The sequence below is a fragment of the Zalophus californianus genome, chromosome 5 (assembly GCF_009762305.2).
Source record: "Zalophus californianus isolate mZalCal1 chromosome 5, mZalCal1.pri.v2, whole genome shotgun sequence".
Classification (NCBI taxonomy): domain Eukaryota; kingdom Metazoa; phylum Chordata; class Mammalia; order Carnivora; family Otariidae; genus Zalophus; species Zalophus californianus.
Genome location: NC_045599.1, coordinates 49,460,342 through 49,480,630, shown reverse-complemented (window position 1 = coordinate 49,480,630; position 20,289 = coordinate 49,460,342). Strand labels below are relative to the sequence as shown.

Here is a 20,289-nt window from a genome sequence, read left to right as displayed (position 1 = left end):
TGACCTGAGCTGAAACCAAGAGTCATACACTGAATCCAACTGTGTCATCCAGGCACTCCTGCATCTTCTCTCTTGAACTCATTTGGATTGCTAAGCTCTGGAAGAAGCTTGACACCATGCTATGAGAACACTCAGTTTGTGTTGAGGCACACAGGATGAGAAACAGTTCTCCTGCCAACAAAGGACCACATGTCAGCTGTGTAAGTGAACCACTTTCAGTCTTCAGATAACTAACCCTGGCCAAAATCTTGACTGCAACCTCATGGGAGACCCTGAGCCAGAATTATTCAGCTAAATTTTTTCTGAATTTCTGAAACACTGAAATGGTGAGGAAACAAATATTTATTGTTTTAAGCCATTACCTTTTGGATTATTTTATTATATAGTAATAATTTTATCATGGAAATGTTTAAACACTATAATAACTGGTTATGGACTTGGGGCTGGGAGAGACTAAACTCCTAGGTAAAGAGAGGTCAAAATAGAGGAGGAGGAAATGAATAAAAATGGCAAACCATAAACATAACAGTTTTCCTAGTAAAATGACCATGGAAAGCAAAAGTTAAATCAGTGAAGGGATTTAATGCAAAGATAGCCAGGGCAGCATATTTTGTTTTTTGCCTCTGCTCTTCCTACTTTCTAAGGGAACTAAATTTCGTTCGGATAATCCACTCTTGTCTACACAGCCATGTATATAGCTAAACCAAACATGGTTGTCTGAGTCCCCTTCTTAGTGATTTATTAAGGAATACATTTGGTGCAATATTGATTTAATATATATGTCTTCTGAGGAACTTTTGGGATAGATTTTTTTTTTCTGATTAAAAAAATATACAGGAGGAGATGACTTTTTTTCTTCTGGTAAATGTTATTGGGTCTGCATGGAACATCTGGAACTGTTTAGCCATTTTGCAACCATAAGGAGAGCTGCCATGGACAAATCTGGCATATTTAGTATGGCAGAGTCACAAAAGAGAGAGAACAAATTCTGATAATGTTATTGAGCTGGTGAATTAGTTGACCCTAGAGGTGCTTTACTAGGGAACATGATATATAAGATAATAAATTCTCCTTCTGGTTTAAGTAAATTGAGACAGATTTTTTAATGTTACTTGAAACTGAAGGTATCCTAGCTGGTAGCAACATCCAAAAAATGAAACATTCACTCTCAATGAAATTAATTTTATGCATTATCTGATGAAGACTTTAAAATGTATATTTTGAGGTTGTTTGAAGAAATGTATTTCTTCCATCTAAAAAGGGCTACAGGGACACCTGGGTTGTTCAGTCCGTTAAGTGTCTGCCTTTAGCTCAGGTCATGATCCCGGGGTCCTGGGATCGAGCCCCACATCAGGCTCCCTGCTCTTTGGGGAGCCTGTTTCTCCCTCTGCCTGCCGCTCCCCCTGCTTGTGTTCCTTCCCTCTCACACTCTCTGACAAATACAGAAAATCTTTAAAAATAAATAAATGAATAAATAGGGCTAGAAATTGTAACACAAAAATAGGAACAAATGAAAACATTTGGTTATGAGAAGGAATTAATTACAAGTCCCATATCTGATTAAATATGATAATTTAAATACATTTCTACAAATGAGATAAACTCTTAACTGGATCAAGTCAGAGATTGACTTAATAAATCAATAAAGATAACTTGAAGAATTCACCCAGAAAGATAAAAAGATAAAAATTATGAAGAGCAAATAAGAGATATGGAGGACAAATTGAGGAACTCCACCAACATAGAAATTCTTAAAGAATAGAGAGAAAGGGGGCGCCTGGGTGGCTCAGTCAGTTAGGCGACTGCCTTCAGCTCAGGTCATGATCCCGGGGTCCTGGGATCGAGCCCCGCATCGGGCTCCCTGCTCAGCGGGAAGCCTGCTTCTCCCTCTCCCTCTGCCTGCTGCTCCCCCTTCTTGAGCTCTCTCTCTGTCAAATAAATAAATAAAATCTTACAAAAAAAAAAAAAAGAATAGAGAGAATGATGAATAATATTTGAATAGATAATAGCTGAAAAATTTTCAGTATGCAGAACAACAGAAATGCTCAGAAAAACATGTTCATGGAATACCATGCAAGGTAAAGGCAAAACCACACCATGAAATAGTTTCGTGAAGCTGCAAAACATTAAGGAGAAAGAATTTTCAAAGATTGTAAAGAGAACAGATATGTTAGCAAGATAGAAATAGCAACCTTATCTTTGATCTGCAACAATCTGCAATAATAGATATTGATGCTGAGTGGGGGAAAAGGCCATCAGCCTGGAATTCCATAACTGGCTAAACTGTCATTTAAGAATGAGGACAAAACAAATTTTCTGACATGAAAACTGAAAACCTTTCCTGCTGCATACCGTCCCTAAAAGAACTGTTAGTGGACATACTTCAACAAGAAGAGACCCTAACTTAGGAGGAGGGTGGGGGATAAAAGAAGCACACAAATTGTAATATTAGTTATGAAAGGAGACATGTAGAAAGAAAATGTTTCTGGAAAAGATGTTGCAAGGATATATACTTCAGAACATCTGGTTATTCAAATAAAAAATACAGCCTATTTTTAAAGGGAAAATCCCTACAAGGTATCCAAGTTTGCATTAGCATGTTCATAGTGGGAAAATATCAATTTTTCTAAATCATTACCATATACTATATGCACGTAAGTTGTGATGTACCTTTAGGCATCAGGAGTACAGAATAATCTTTTGGTAGGAAGTTAATTTATGGGAAATACTCAAGGTTTTTTTGAAGACAGAGTTGGATTTCCCTCTTGTGGCTTATTTAGGGTATAAAGGGCTCATTTTGACTGGAGTATGACATGTATTCTTATTATCTAATGGCAGCAGGACAAAGGATTGTTTTTGCTTCAGGACAGTTGCATGTAATAGAGAAACTTTACAAAGAGCCTCAAACATAAAAGAAAAAAAGTTATAATGGGCTATATTAGAATTAGGAATTTCTGTGTAGAAAAAGGGTAAGTTCCTTTAAAGAATTAGAAGGCATTGCAGAGAATTGGAGAAAGTATTTACAGTATCTAAATCCAACAAAGAACCCAAATCTGAAATATATAAAGAGTACTCTCAAAATCAATAAATAGATGACATTTATCCCAGTTAAAAATTATACTGGTGAAAACACTTAAGAGACACTTCACAATAGAGAATAAATATTTTTAAAATGTTTTAACAATAAAGGAGAGAGAGTCTTGGTCGTTCAGGCTGCTCTAACAAAATACCGGAAACTGGGTACTTATAAACAACAGAAGTTTTTTTTGGTCACAGTTCTGGAGGCTGGACATTTTATCTCAGGGCAGGTGAAGGTCTTCTTTTTGGTTCATAGCCAGTACTTTTTCACTATGTCCTCACATGGTGGAAGGGGTGAGGAATCTCTATAAGTCTCTTTTCTAAGAACACTAATTCCATTTATGAGGGTTCTACCCTCCTGACCTAACTATCTCCCAAAGCTCTACCTCCTAATACCATCATATTGGGCTTTAGGATTTCAACATATGAATTCTGAGAGGGACACAAACATTCGGACCATGGCAGAGAGGAATTCTGGTTTCTAAGATGAAATAGACACACTTCTCCCTATTTCTCCCACCAAAACTTTGCACATTCTATGTAGAACTTTGCACATTATATGTAGAACACGTTAGGAAACTGAAAAGTGGACTGAAAAAGCCATACTGGCCAGAGACTTGGTGGATTGGAGTTCTATTTTCTACATGGAAAAAACAGACAAACTTGTTGAATTCTGTTTATGTCACATGAAGTTCATTTAGATATGAGTCTTGGGCATACAGGGGCACCTGGGTGGCTCAGTTGGGTAAGCATCTAACTCTTGATTTCAGCTCAGGTCATGACCTCAGAGTCCTGAGATCGACCCCTGATTTGGGCTCCGCGCTTAGCACGAGGTCTGCTTCTTACCCTCTACCCATCCCTCCACTCATGCTCTCTCTCTCTAAAATAAATAAATAAATCTTTAAAAACATGGGCATATAAATGGTCTTTAAAGTCATTGGAAAACATACATTAATCAAAGGAAAAATCAGTCGATAAAGAATAGAATGGGTATCAGGACTGACTCCTGGGCATTTTAATATTTAGTAACTGAGAAGAGAAGGAAGGACCATTGGGGTAGTAGGAAAACTAGAAGAGTATAGTGTGACAGAACCCAAGGGAAGAAAATACAACATCTCCAGAAGTTGGGAGTGATCAACTGAATTGAATGTTGCTGGGAGTTCAAGGAAGAACCCAAAATTGACCAGACTGGCAACATGGATGTCAGAAAAATCCTTATTTAAACTTCACTGGGTTCTCTCCCATTTGGAGCACATAGCATTGACAATATATATCACTAAATTATATAACTTATTGCATTTTCCCTTATCACATTTTAATCTTGTTTTCCAATTTGTGAATTTATTGAGAAAAGGCACCTTATATTTTTATACTTCTTAGCCCTTTGCACAATGCTAATTGTTATTAGAATATTGGGATTTTGTTTTTATCTCAGTGATATGCTTTGGCTTCATCTTCTCTGTTTTGAATGTTAGATATTCTTTGTATCGTATAGTTATAAACCATTAATTATACTCACCCTTTTCTTTTCAATATGTTTTTTTCTTTCTGCTATTAATCTCATACCCTAATAAAAAAGTAAATTAGAAAAGTAACTAAATAAGTAAATAATAAGTAGTTAAAACTGTTTGGAACTGTGAAATTTCTGAAATTGCCAGATTAACTGTAATAACAAGTAACAGTAATCTTTTCTTGGGGTGCCTGCATGGCTCAGTCGGTTAAGCATCTACCTTTGGCTCAGGTCATGAACTCAGGGTTCTGGGATTGAGGCCATGTTGGGCTCCAGGGGAGTCTGCTTGTGCTCTCTCTCTCAAATAAATAAATAAATCTTTATAAAAAATAGTAATCTTTCTTTTTGTAAAATTGTAGATTATTCCCACAATACAGATTAAAATAATAGATACCATGTACATTCTATACCTTGAATTAGTAGATATTAACATTTTATGATAATTCCAGTTGTTTTGTTTTTCAAATAAATTTTATAGATTTAGTTGATGCCACTTTGTTCTCCTCCTTAATCCTGTTCTTTTCTCTCTCCCCCAGGTAATTATGATCTTCAAGAAACTGTATGTTCTTCCTGCGCATGGTGTTGTAAGTTTGATATATAATTGCTGTGGTATTAAGTTTATATAAATTGTACCATATTATGTACATCCTATCCCAGTTTGAATCAACATATGTTATTGCAGTGTTTCAACTTAATGTTACATAATTTATTCATGTTGACATTTGTAGATTTAGTCCAATTTAGTAATTCTAAGCCAGCATGAAATCAGAATTCATCTCATTTTTCTGAAAATACAAGCAAACAGTCTAATTTTAAGAAATGCCATGGTTTTTAACTAAAAAAATTAAATCTATGTCCATCTACAGATAAATGGATAAAGAAGATGTGACTGATATATATGTATAGTGGAACATTACTCAGCCATAAAAAAGAATGAAATCTTGCCATTTGCAATGACATGGATGGAGCTAGAGTGTATTATGCTAAGTGAAATAAGTCATTCAGAGAAAGACAAATACCATATGATCTGACTCATATGTGGAATTCAAGAAAGAAAACAGATGAACCTATGGGAAGAGGGAAGAGAAAAACAGGAGAGAGACTCTTAACAATAGAGAAAAAACCGAGGGTTTCTGGAGGGAGGTGGGTGGGGATGGGCTAGATGGGTGATGGGTGTTAAGGAGGGCGCTTGTAATGAGCACTGGGTGTTGTATGGAAGTGATGAATCACTGAATTCTACTCCAGAAACTAGTATTGCACTGTATGTTAATTGCCTAAAATCTAAGTTAAAAATAAAAATAAAATAATTAAGTCTAATTTACATGCTAACACATTAAAAATTGCAAGTTAAAAGTCTGTTCTTACCTCTAAAATTCCTCAGTCCTCATTCTTGGGCTCCCAAACTCTTCTGCCTTTGCTTCTTTTTTTTCAGTCTCTGAAATACATACATATATACAGCAGATAGACAGACATGTGTACATACATACATACAAATTCCTTCTTCTCCCAATTTTCCATTTATTCCATTCCTGAAAGGACCCTGTGTACTATGGTTTATTAAGGCTTCTGAAAACTGCTAGCAAAGCTTTTTTTTTTTAGGTGTAAGTAGGGGATTTGCTATCAGTTCTACTCTGCCTATGATCTTCCTTTCTTAGGGAAAGAAATGGAAAGCTGGAGAGACAATTTTCCAAAGAGTAAAGATTGGTCATTATAAAACTTTTAAAGAATTCTACTGCAACTTAAATTCATTCGGGGATTAATTTAAATTTATTTCAAATAATTCAATTAGGAAATAATGTGTGGTTATTGCACTAAAACATTTACATGCTAACAGAAGTGCTATATATACTACGATACCAAGATATTAATATGGCATTTATATTACAAGATAAAGAAGAAAAAGGGGGAAATGACAGGTTATAGGAGTTACATGGTTACATTGGCAAGTTCACTTTATGAAAATCTGTTAGACACAACATTTTTCTTCAATTTATATATGTATGTACTTTTCTGTGTCAATATTCTACTTCAATAAAAAGCGTTAAAGAGAGAGACATAAGAGATCGATCAACCTAATGCAATATGTGGATCCTGATTCCAATAAAAAGAGTTTTTTAGGCCTTTATTTGCATTTGAGGACATCTGATATTTGCTGAAAAGGAAATATTAGTTTTTAAGAGGAATAGTGGTATAGTAATGGTTATTTTTTAATATTTTTTATATTTTAGAAATATAGGTAAATATTTAATGGATGCAATGAAATGTTATCTGGGGTTGGCTTAAAGAGAATCCAGTGGGATGGAGCAAATAATGGGAAAAAAATTGGTCATGTGCTGATACCTGTTAAAACTGGATTATATATATTTTGGGGTTCATTATACTATTTCTCTACTTATGTATGTGTTTGAATTTTCTGCAATGCAGTTAAATGTACACACACATGCACACACATATAAAGCTAAATTGACATTTCATTTCTCCTGCTAATAATGTTTCTCCCTTACTCATACCATTTTTTCCTTAACTCAGTCATTTGGAGAAAAGGTATCTTTTGGAAATTTTCATTACTCTTTTTAGACGCAGGATGGCACTGTTTGAATAAGTAATTAGCCAATGTCCACTTCTCATTGAATAAGCTCCTTTCCTTCACAATGTTGATACTTCCTAGGGCAGTTTGTCTTAGTTGAGAGTAAAAATTTTGATTCAGATAACTTGTAGAGATACTACTACTTACACCTTAACTTTAGTTCCCTGTGCTGGTTGTATCTATCTAATACAAGTTTTTTAAAATTAAGGATAAAGTTCACAACTATTTAAAGGGTGGTTTATGCAAAAACAGCTCTGTGCCCATTCTTACTTATTTTTTGTGTTTACAATTATTGCTAGGAGATTGGTCATCCATGTACTTCAATGCAAATACATCTGTCTATCAATCATATGTCATCTATCTCCATATGAATCCTCCTTATTTAAAACTGTCAATGCCAACCACAGGGCGTATTTCTACGTTTTAAATGGCACTGAGCCAAATACTACTGATTAAGGTCAAGATGAGGACTATAGACTATAGACAAAAGCTTTCCTTTGAACCCTCAGAAAGAGAATGGAAATAACTGTATTCTTGGACGTTCTCAGTCTGATTCATGCCTTCTTTTAGCCAACTATTCATGGACTCACCAGAAGAATTACACCTACTACCTCCGGTGTAGGAAGAAAAAAAAATGTCAAATGAGCAATAATGTTAGCAGAAGCTTGAAACTTAAGAGCGGGTATTCAGAAAGGTCCTCCTTCCCACCCCCTTCCCTCCGGTCCAATTCCCCTTTCTGGTTCTGGCCATCGGAAATTGACTTGGCGTTAACTACCGACTGGAATTTCAAGGCGTCAATAACCCTACCCCCCAGTACTCCCCCCCTCACCACCACCCGGAGCTTCGGAAACTCTTCAACCTCTCCTACCCTACACTCAACCTTAGAGACTGATAAATGATGCAGCAGATTACACCGCTGAAAGGCAACATTTGTCCCGAGCTATTTTCACATTTTTTCCTGTTTCCGATTTGTGTGCCAGACTTTGTTTGCTTGCTTAGGACATGGAAAACATATTTGGGCATTTCCCCCACAGTTTAATGCCAGTGGCTTTCTCCCAGCAAATGAAAGTGAAAGTGCTACGTTGTAGTGGTGTTTTATCCTTTAAAGTGTGGACGGGCAGCTGTGTGTACGGAGGTGTGGGGGTGGGCGGGAGGGTGGGAGGGTGGGATTGGGTAGCTTGAAGAACCAGTTTTGAGGTTTTGTTTGTTTATCTTGAGATCGCAGCAGGGTTCCTGTTTTTTTCTCCCTTTTTTGGGGGTCTGCCTTTGGATTTATTTTCATTTGGACAGTCATTGAGATTTCATTCAATGTACTGACTTAAAAAAATACACTCCACTTGTAGCTTTCCCCGGTTGCACTTTAAAACACCATCCAGTCTCACCCTCATCTGGAAATAATGCAAGCTTCTCTCTCTTCCCCCGCTCCCTCCCCCCCCTTTTTTTTCTTCTTCTTTTAAAGCCCCACATAACCTGAAGTCGGTAATCAGATGGAAAATGTGCTGGTCTTAGTTTACTTTAGTCTACTTTCCCTGTTGGTGGCAATTTTACTTGTTGAGGTATATTGAAAAAACACAGGCATTTTATGCACATGAAGCTACTGAGTCTTGAAATCTGCCACTGATCAAAGTTTGCTATAAGTTTCCTCAAAGACACTTTATGTGCAACTTTTAATATTTTTGTTGTGAGGACTTAAAAAAATACACGGAGAAGTACACCAGAGATCTTAACAGTGACATTAATTCATCTAAAGTCATTCATCCTCTCCCTCCCTCTTCCTTTTTCCAAGAAACAACTAATCATAAACCAGGCTAGAATTTCTAAAAAGAGGAGGAGGAAGAAAAAGAGGCGGAGTGGGGTAGGGGACTGAGTTTAGAAGGGCCAGAATTTCTCTCATTCACAGGGTGGAAAAGTTGACATTGTCTAAGCCCTTCTGAATGGCTGGTAGTTGGTTACCCTGATTGTACCTCTACCTCCCCTCCCCCTCCACGTGACGACCCAGGACACATGCGCACCCGACGCAGCCCGGCACATCTGCAGACTGACGTCAGTGTGCTCTGCCTCCGAGGAAAAGCTGCCAAAATTTTCTCCTGCTGCAATTCAAGTTGGCTGGGGGCCGGTAGTGAGATCTAGGGCTACTTCAACAAAACTTTGCTGCCCTTCCTGCTCCTCTTGTCTTCTTTTCTCTTGATACCTTTTGATGCTCTTCACATGTTATTTGCATAGCAAAGGCACTAAGCTGTCCAGGAAGAGAGGGCACCACTTCCACCCCCAATAAGCCTTTTTTCCCCCTTCCTTCCTTTCTTTTTTCCTTTCCTTTTTTTTTTTTTTTTTTTTTTGGAGAGGGGGGCTCGAGAGAGAAAGGGGGTTTGCAAAAGCAGCATCTCAGGATGATAGCCTGGATGTGTTGATGGCATCTCTTTTATTGCCAAATCGGAAAGTCCGTTCTCTAAAGCCCGGTTTAGCCAGACTATAGGGTTTTATTCTGGCTGCAGAATAAGTAACTGACTGCTGTGGCTTTGCAAAGGGGGGCAGAAAAAAAAAAAAAAAAAAAGAGAGGAAAGAGAGTACGTGAGTCGTCCAGTGCAATCTCTATTGTTTGAAACTTACTTTTTATCAGAATTTGAAGATGAAAACGGTAAGGAAGACTTAACAATATTCAATGAAACCGTTTTTGCTTTTTTTTTTAAATTAAAACTTGTGCTTTGCTTGTCTTCCGAATAACGCGTAGAAAACTTTTTCTCTGTGTGTATGTGTGCGTGTGCGTGTGTGTGTGTTTTTAATGGCAATGAGTGAGCTTGACTGAACTCATTTTACAGATAGAAATCTTTTTAACTCCAGACTAATCGGGGTTGGAGAAATCTGGGTCTTGCAAGTATTTTATGATGCAAAAAATACACGTTTATTATACGAATAGACATGTTTTGTGAAATATGACTTGATTATTATTATTGTGGTCTTTTAACTAATCACCAAATAGTAATTGGGAAAGTAATGATGATGTGTATTTTAAACTGATTTCTAGTTTTCTTAAAGAAAAACCTTCTGCTTTTTATAGTTTCATGTCAGTGTCTTAAGTAGTCAGACAAGTGCATATTTTATGCTTGGGCTCAGAGGGCAGAATTAATGTGCTAGCTATAGCCCCGATGCTCTAGGATATGTTAAGCTTTTAATAGGCTAATCAAAGAGATGGAAGCGTGTGTTTTTGATTTACTTTTGGCCACTTGGGACGACGTGCTAGACTCATAACCCTCCGGAGCCTTGAGTATCTGGGTATGTCTGTATATATGGTATATGGGATCAAAGTTCAGGGATTGGGGGGGCAGTTGGGAGTGCTGGAGGGGTTTTTGGAAAGCTGCCTTCTGATAATGTGTACTACAATTCCTGTCTTTGGTAATTTCTTTCCTTGTACTAGAGGCAAAGAGAGTGAAAAAGCGCACTGAGAGGGAACAAGAGAGTGAGTTTCTTACTCTTGTTTTTATTTGAGCTGCCGGTGCAACGCGTTTGGGCCAAATGCCAACTGTCTGGGTCACACGCGTTTTATCCAAATAGATTTAGCGCTGCTGTCTGGAAATGGGCTGCTGAATGTTAACTTTAGGATCAACTCAACCAGGGCAGCTCAGACTGTTACCCTCTGTCTGGGCGAAGTAGGATGGGGGGGTGGGGTGGTGCAGAACGGAGGAGGAAAGGGGAAACTGAACCATAAAAGACACTGGAGTGTGATTTTCAACATATTCTTTTATATTCAAATTTCTTGTGGTAATTTTCTTTTCTTTCTTTCCTTTTTTAGCTTCTGTTGATTAGACTAAAATGTAGGAATGACAGTTTTTTAAATTCATGACAGGGAAAGAAATGTAACATAAAATGGGTGTAGTTGAAGGAAATTAGGAAAATTAATTTTGGAAATAATTGTTTTCCTGTGTTTCACTAAAGTGGTAACTGCAGTTCTGGTTTATATTAATTTCGTGCTTAAGTGTGATTATTGGTGTTTTGGATTTTTGTAGAATAGCATATAGAGGCAAATAACTTGATTTCAAACAAATCAAGCTCATTCATCTGCCACAAATGGCAGCAAATGAAATCTGTCTTGTGGTACTAATATTTTTGTGATGCACAAGGGGGAAAACCTCTAACCTCAAGACCTGAAATATTTTCATACTTTTCATGTTTGGGCCAATATGTGTAAGATTAATTTCTACTCTTGTCTACTCTTACCACTTCCTCTTCATTTCCTTAGCAACCACGAGTAGCTACTAGTGGTTTAGGGTGGGCCTTTATGCCGAATCCTACCCTGTGTGTGACTTTTATGAGAAAATAAAGAGAGTTAACATATTAAGAAAGTTAATAGCACCTTCTTGGGGGAAGAAGAAAAGGCAGAAGAGGTGGATAATTCTTTTGGTTCTACCAAAAGACAGTTGATTATCAATATTTTGTAATAGCCTCAGAAGAAAAAGGTGTTTCTGCTTTTCAGGAGAGAAGTTATAATACAGATAAGGTATTATACTTGCCATCTGGAAAAAACAGTTTGGGACTATATGTAATTTGGGGCTTGATTTTTGTAGGATGATGTTTTGTGTTTTTGCTTTGGCCTCATATGCTCTTCTTCATAGGTGAGTTTTGAGTGTTTTCAATTACACCTTGGGACACTAATCTCACAAAGTTTATAAATGATCTGGAAACCTTTGTACTTACAGCTTAGTAGTGTTCTTGGCATATAGTAAGTGACACTAGACATTTGTCGAGAGAATGAATGGCAAATGAAATGAGAATTTAATTTTCATATATAAAAGTGAAATACGTGAAGGGAACACAGTATTGTTGCTTCCTCTGTGAAGACCAAATCAGCCTTAAAATAAACAACCAGAGTTAAGATGGATGAAAGAAGTTGAGTAGGATGTTATACATGTTCTTTAGCTCCATAATAATAGTTCATGAGAGGAAATTATTACCTTGACTACTCCCAGATCACTTGAGTAGGAAGTCAAGATGATAGAGGAAAAAGACAAGTAAGAACCCTTCAACTAGGGAGACTACTTGAGGCAGTAACTGTAGAGCAAGTTGTCTGATCTTATTTCCACTTAGCTAGTGTACCTTTGATCCATGGAAGCAGGTAAATGATCCCTTAACTTTACTGGCCGGTACATTTGTATAAGGAAAAAAAAGCATATGTGGAATCAAAGTAAAATGGAAGTTTTCAAATTTAAAATATTTGTAAGACCAGTTATCATGACCTAAATTCTTTATTATTTGCTCTAAAAGATGATGTTATTGATTGATTCCTATCATCATATTTAACTCTTCCACATTTTGGGGGGAAGGAAGAACATGAAACTGTTTTTGAAGGAAGGCCTTTGAAAAGTAATGGGTAAGATAAGGAGGAGAGAGGGCTAATATTTCCTCAGCCATTAAAGTAAAGGGTGCAGACACTTTACATCATGTGTGATCTAATGTAATCGACAAGTCTTTGTAAGGTAGATACTATTATCCTGGTTTTATTGATGAGGAAACACATCCAGAGAGGTTAACTAACTTGGAGTCAAGCCAGGACTCAAAGCCTTTATCTTTTCCACAACGTAATAATGCTTCTCCTATACAATGTAAAGAGTTAATACATTATGATTTATGGACAATTATGTAATATTTTAATGTTGGTTTGAATTATGGAAACTATGTTTGAAAAAGTCAGTGTTTTATACATATTTCTTTATAATATCCAGATTAACCTCTTGAGCAGGTGTCAGAAAGTAGGTTCACTATTAATTTTTATTGTGTAGGTAACTAAGAGAGGTTGATATGTTAGTTGTTGCTGATTTTAGTTGACCTGAGCCAACTCATTTACTTATTATTTAAGTTCCTTCACTGGCACCGGAGGATTAAGAAAAAAGTGGGGAGTGAGGGAGGGTGTGAGAAAGGAGAAAGAAACTCAAATTTATTGAGTGCCCATGTGCCAGATACTGTAGCTAGTGGTGGAAACAAGCTTTGGTTTAACTTTAAAGCTCCTGCTCTTTCTATTATGCACCAATGCCGCTTTTTACTACAAGTCCTTAAATCAAATGTTAGTCTACTTCTGGCCAAGTTGTTACATATTACTTTTTCTCTCAATGCTACTGGCTTGCTTAACTTGGGCGTTTACTGGACAGTGGTAATGATTGTAAGAGTGGAGGTTACAAAACTGAAGAGCAGGAAATTTCTTAAGGGGAAAATAGTTGTTCCCTAAACCCAGACAACTTTAAGTTTGTCATTAGTTTCAGAGCCCAGGAAAATAGGAAAAAAGGATGAAGGAGTCATACAAATATATCACCACTAATAGAAAATGAACTCAGATGTGTTAATTATATGTTCTTCTTTAGAGGAAGAGTAAGGTATATGAGGGACTCATTTAATGTCAGACATTATTATGCAAAACACTCAAGTGATCTGAAGAGTGAATCTTGCTTATGAAGTGACAGTTACACTTTAATATCTTATGGGAAGGTTTGGAATAAGGACACTGTATGTAAGTTGGTTAGGAATCAAGATAACTGGATTCTTTTCTTTACTGTTATTGACTAATGGCGTGACTTAAAAGATTTTTATAGATTTTTGCCTGACTAAGCATATGTCTTGCCTAAATCATTGTGGAAATAATTTTGAGATGAAACAATTATAGTGTGTGAAGTTGCTTAAAACTATTCACATCAATTAATTTATACCATTATGAATATATTATTTGACAGTGGTCACATGGGACTACTATTGAATATTTAAGTTAGAGTGCCTTAAACTGGAAGTATGATATGGTAGAAAGAATTTAGACTTTAGAGCCAGATAGCCTTCGGTATGACTCTTGGCTCTGCTATTTTCTAGCCGTCTGACCACTATGAGTTTCAACTGCCTTATCTGTAAATTGGGAGCTATATTGTTATCAATTCTTGCAAAAAAAAAAAGTCACTATAAACTTAGTGGCTTAAAACAACACACATTTATTATCTCACAGTTCTCTGATTCAGGAAACTGGGCATGAAGGGGCTATCTATATCCTGTGCTTTAGGGTCTTTAATGAGGCTGCAGTCAAGATGTTGGCATGGGCTCAGGTCACCAAAGAATGCTTGACTGGGGAGGGATCTGCTTCTAAACATATTAATGGGCAGGGTTTGTTTTCTCACAGGCCATTACATTGAGGGCCTTAGTTTCTTGCTAGTGGTTATTTGAAGGCTGCTCTCAGTTGCTTGCCATGTGAGCCCTTCCATATGACAGCTTGCTTCATCAAAACCAAAAGGGAGAGAGTCTACTAGTAAGATAGAAGTCAGAATTTTTTATAATCTAATCATTGAAGTGACATTTTCTCAACATTTTATTCGTAGCATTTCTCAAGTTACTCAAGGGAAGGGAATTACGCAAAGGTGTGGATATCAGGAGGCAGGCTCATTGGGGCCATCTTAGAGGCTGCTAGACATAGGGGCAATAATATCTACTTTATAAGATTGTTCTGAATATTAAAGAAGTAATATATTTAAAGTTCTCTTCATTTTTGGTCTGACCTTAAACTAACTTTCTAGATATTGCCTGTTAGTCTTCTCCATAGGAACCGAACTTACTATTATTACTAAAATGATTTTTCATTTTTTTCTTGCTATCTAGACTTTGTAGAATCTATTTCTTTAATTTGCAATGATTGCCCCCATCAATTTGAACTGTGAAATTGGGTTCATCTTCCAGAGCCTATCTCAAATGCCACTTTTTAAATAAGCTTTTCTTGACCCATCCTTCTCTAATTCAGAAGTCATTTCCCTCAGCTGATCTTCTCAATGCCTTTTCATAACTTTATTATGGCAAATGTCAATCTGCCTTGAGTTTTTTTCTTTGTTGCTTAGATTATGAACTCCCAAAGGGCAAGGATTGTGTTAATCTTTTCTGTATCCTCATGTTGTTATAACAGCATTTTAAGAACACAGTAAAGCATATTTGCTGATTAATGAATTAATTTTTGGATGGAAGAAGTTTTAAATGGTTGTGGTTGCTTTATATGTTGTAATAACCAATATTTCTAACACCATAGGGAATGAAGTATTCCACACAAATTGATTTTCCAATTAACTACAAATATCTTTTTATATGCCTAAAGTGATTTTCTTTTAATCACTATTTATTCATTCATTTACTCATTTTTTTAACCAATGCATATGTAAACATTTATTATATAATCTCATGTATTGGGGATACGGTTTGAAAATCTTTCTAGTACTTTTTGTGTACCTCTCTATATTAATATTAAGTTATCTTATTAAAAACAATTTAATCTTTTATTCCGGACTCAGGCAGTATTTTGAATATCAGCTATTGAGCTATAACAATAGGAACTGGCAAGCTATTTAAGGACCATTTGCCTGTACCCCAAACTGTATTACTTTAGGGTTCTACAACGGATTTTTAGTTTGTCTTTCTTTTTTTCGGTTTTGTGCTGTTAGTGATGTAGTTTCTCAGTTCCTTTGCTCTTTTCTTCTAAAATACTGTGTGCTGGGAAATCAGGTAGTCACATATGTTAGCATTCTGTATGAAAAGTAAATTCATGGACTGTGAGTGAGGTTGTGAGTCAAAAAGAAAGTACATGAGATAGGACAGGAAATCTGTTGTGATACCTGAAATGAATTTTTGAAAATTCTTTTCTTTTCCGAAAATGAATTTCTTTTCTTATCAGTACATTCTAGATAGTTGAAGTTTTCTCATATGTGTTGCTTTTTAAGTCATATAAGACTTACAGATAAAATCAAGGGTTTCAGTAAATATGGTTTAAAGTTTTAGAAGTTTAATTTGTGCTAGTGTCTGAGTGTTCACACACAGCTGCTAAATGTCATTGTATATTTGTAGATATACTCTAAGAAAAAATGATAAGTGCCTCATAAAGCAACAGATCAATCTTGAATATGAGTGTTCTAAAAAGCACGTTAAGGAATAGGATCATATACTGTTTATCCCTTACATAAAATGAATTTTGATTGTGAAGTCATTCTACCTTTTATTTTATCGAAAGGAGGTTAGTCACTCTACCCACACATTGTTTTCTTCAAAGTTTTAAAAAGAGAATTTTTATGATTCCACTTCAGATTCTTTCTTTGATTATTAAGTAGCTTTGGCATTATCCTGCTTACCATTTAGGTTTCTGATTGTTTAGTCTTGTGAATGTTTATTTAGACTATAAAGAACAACAACAATCTAATTTAACTATATTAAATCATTTTGTAGTCTTTGTCTTTTGGCAAGCATTCAGCAATATAGTTCTGTCCCTACAGGATATTTTTCATTTAACATAAATTTTTTTTTTTTGTTTTTCTAGGTTAAAAAAATGGCCATACTTTAGTAACTAATCAGCCAAATGCTTTGCTTATGAAAATTTTACATCATTCTTTTTTTCCTTTTGGATTGAAAAAAATGAATCCAGATATAGAAGAAAGTACGGGATGTTGGAAAAAAGTACCTGTTAAACAGTGGAACATCTAATAATTAATTTGCAAGAAATTTTAAAGAAATAAAATTGTTATGCTTCGATTTTGGTATGGTATTGACTCTCTAGCACATAGGTAGCCCTCCAAAAAAAATCATCCAGTTTTCTAAATTATGGAAATTTTGTGGAAGACGTTGACCTGGATTTTGAGCCTCATCATGGCTTCATCGGAATTTCATAGTGACCACAGGCTTTCATACAGTTCTCAAGGTAGGAGTCCTGCTTTTGAAAGTGACAAAAAAACTATTGCTATTAATTTGACGAGAAAAGATTCTGAATATTTAGTTTGGGTGAACATTTTCTCTGGGATATGTAGTGATAGGAGTGGAGGCCGACTGCATCAATTCAGTGCTAGTTTCATAAATCTTGAGGGCTCTAGGTAGTCTAACTTGTTATACTAGTATTTAACATCTAGTGTATTTTAGAGTTGACTGGTCTTTCTTAGAAGATGATAGACCTGGACCTCTTCTTCTTTTGAGTCCTAAGCTTTAATAAGCTCATCTGTTGCTAAGGGTTACAGGCAAGGTCATATTCAAAAGAAATCCAAGGGTTTATGTTATAAAAGAGCAAGAAACTGGTACATATTCTGATACGAGAGCTCTCTAATATGGACCCTTAGTGAAAAAATACTTTCAAAACTTAATTCTGATATAAGAACTAGAATATGAGTAAAAGAGTAAGAGTGGTAAGAAGTTCAACTTCTCAAACTCTAATCCATAGGTCCCTAATTTGAATCCATAGAATTGAACTTTATTTATTTATTTATTAAGATTTTATTTATTTGAAAGAGAGAGAGACAGAGACAGCAGCAGAGAGCAGGAGCTGGGAGGAGAGGGAGAAGCAGGCTCCCCGCGGAGCAGGGAGCCCGATGGGGAGCTCTGTCCCAGGACCCTGGGATCATGACCTGAGCCGAAGGCAGACGCTCAACCGACTGAGCCACCATAGAATGGAAACCAGGCGCCCTCTAGAATTGAACTTTATATCCTAGAAAATATCTTAACAGAGATCCCTGGAGTGAATGACATTTTGTTTTCCATGGACATGTCCAATCCTTATAGATTTATTAAAATACCTTTTTGATTTCCCTCCCATGAATGTACGGTAACCAATAACATTTTGGTGCAGATGAGCCAGACTTTCAAGGCTTTTATACACTGATGTATATGTCTAGAAGTCTATATGTATAAAATGTGGCTCTCAAAGTTTATTAATAAAGCTGTAGCATTTAGTATGAATTCTTATTTATAAGAAGTGAAATAAATACTGTCTTTTAATTTATTTATATTTGGTCATACTCTCATGGGAATTTATATTTGTGGGAGAACTCCATGTATAGACAGTGAGGCAATGGACAGACATTTGGTTTCCCTTAGTGGTAAACCTCACTAAAGGAAGATGTGGTTAAGAAGGTAGATTGGAAATATTAAGTATACCCAAATGAGGAAAATATGTGTAATAATCTTCTAAATTTTTTGTCAATCTAATGTTTTTTAACAGCTTTATTGAGATACAATAAACATACGATACAATTTACCTATTTAAAGTGCACAATTCAGTGGTTTATAGTATATTTGCAGAGTTATGCAAACATCACCACAATCAATTTTAGAACATTTCAACACCCCAAAAGAAACCCTATGCCCATTAACAGTCACTCCCAAATTCTCTCCAAACCACTCTCCAAACCAGTCCTAAACAGCCTTAATCCACTTCTGTCTTGAGATTTTCCTATTCTGAATATTTCCTACAAAAGAATCATATAATATGTGGTCTTTTGTGATTGATTCCTTTCACTTGGCATAATGTTTTTAAAACGTTAGATTATGAACTTTAATATTGAAGGCAGTTATTATGAAGTTTCATTCATGTCATACAGATATCAGTTCTGTGTAGAATAATATTCCATGTGTGAATAGACCACATTTTATTTATTCATTCATCAGTTGATGAACAATCAGATTATTTCTCCATTTTGGCCATTATGAATAATGCTGCTATGAACAGTCATGTACAACTTTTTGTGTGGATATGTGTTTTCATTTCTCTCAGGTAAATATCCAGGAGTGGAGCTGCTGGGTCGGGTGGTGGTTCCATGTTCAACCTTTTGAGGAGCTGCCAGACTGTTTTCCAAAGTGGCTTCTGTATTTTCCATTCCAACTGATGATTTAAAAAATATTTCTACAAGGCTGTAGAAATTCGATATTAACTCCTTTGGATAACTTTAACAAACATATTTTACTGGAGCTAAATTCTATTTTAAATATGTGTACTTTTCACTGTTTTTTTATTTCACTATAAGATATTCATATTTCCTATAAGAATTTAGCTTTTAGAATCCAGTAAGAAATAAATATAAAAAAGAAAAATAGTCTTCCAAACTAATTTTAAAATAATGCTATTTTGAGAAATAATTGGAACTTAATTCATCATTAGATTTTAAGCTTCATTTTGTTTAATATAACAGTTTTTGTTCATACCTCACATATAATGATGCTGATACAGTTTTTGTTGTTTATACTGCTACTTCTTTGTTCTGTTAAATTTTCTTTTCTTCCATGTGTTTTTTCTGGATTCTCTGCCTTGTGATTACAAAGAGGAATTCCTGACTTATCTAGAACACTACCAGCTAACTATTCCAATAAGGGTTGATCAAAATGGAGCTTTTCTCAGCTTTACTGTGAAAAATGATAAACACTCCAGGAGAAGACGGAGTATGGACCCTATCGATCCACAGCAGACAATATCTAAGTTATTTTTTAAACTTTCAGCCTATGGCAAGCACTTTCACCTAAACTTGACTCTCAACACAGATTTCGTGTCCAAACATTTTACAGTAGAATATTGGGGGAAAGATGGACCCCAGTGGAAACATGATTTTTTAGACAACTGTCATTACACAGGATATTTGCAAGATCAACGTAGTACAACTAAAGTGGCTTTAAGCAACTGTGTTGGGTTGGTAAGTAGATGTTATAATTTTTAGTTTCTGATGGGGAAATAAATTCACAATGTAAATGTCTTTCCTCACATTAATAATAGGTCACCCATCTATTCTTTATCCTTTATTAAGACTTTCTGTCTCTTGCTCTTTCCCTCTATTTGTTAACACCTTTTTGTTTTACTTTGCTTTCTATTGAAACTGCATGGCCCATGTTGACTACTTTTGGTTATTTAAGATATGGTCTGCCAGGTTTGCCCACTGAAGTTACTGTTTTCTCCTTGGCAACTAATAAGGAATTTGTGAACAGATACTTTGAGACTATGTAAATATTCTGTTCCTCATCACATTTTTGCCCACCAGACTTAGTAACTCCTGCCTTTACTCTTATTTTGTTTTATCTTTCATTTTTAATCAAATGTAATATGTAAACATTTTTTTAAAAAATCCCACTTTTCAAAGTACCCCCCGCCCCCACTTTTTTAAGTAGGCTCCACACCCAGTGTGGGGTTTGAACTCATGACCCTGAGATCAAGAGTCATATGCTCTACTGATTGAGCCAGCCGGGTACCCCTCAAAGGCCCTTTTAACCAATTCTGTTTATAATTGTTCTATATAAAATAATTTCAATGTAGAGATAGTGTTTTCTAATCATAATTCCTCACCCATTGTTTCAGTATTACAACCCTTGCCCCATT

The 20,289-nt window shown here is 35.8% G+C and overlaps 2 protein-coding genes across 2 annotated transcripts in view; both read left to right on the top strand.

Annotated features, from left to right (window-relative positions):
* CENPK (centromere protein K) overlaps positions 1-16,543 on the top strand; it is a 64,150-nt gene extending 47,607 nt beyond the window's left edge. The window contains exons 11-12 of the mRNA XM_027606635.1: positions 5,125-5,172; positions 16,486-16,543. Of these exons, the coding sequence (XP_027462436.1) occupies positions 5,125-5,172; positions 16,486-16,509 (72 nt within the window). The 3' untranslated portion in view covers positions 16,510-16,543. The remainder of the gene's footprint in view (positions 1-5,124; positions 5,173-16,485) is intronic.
* Positions 16,544-16,740: 197 nt separating this feature from the next.
* Positions 16,741-20,289, top strand: part of ADAMTS6 (ADAM metallopeptidase with thrombospondin type 1 motif 6) — a 295,386-nt gene continuing 291,837 nt past the window's right edge. Inside the window, exons 1-2 of the mRNA XM_027606633.2 lie at positions 16,741-16,863; positions 19,248-19,612. Coding sequence (XP_027462434.1) covers positions 16,767-16,863; positions 19,248-19,612 — 462 coding nt within the window. The 5' untranslated portion in view covers positions 16,741-16,766. The remainder of the gene's footprint in view (positions 16,864-19,247; positions 19,613-20,289) is intronic.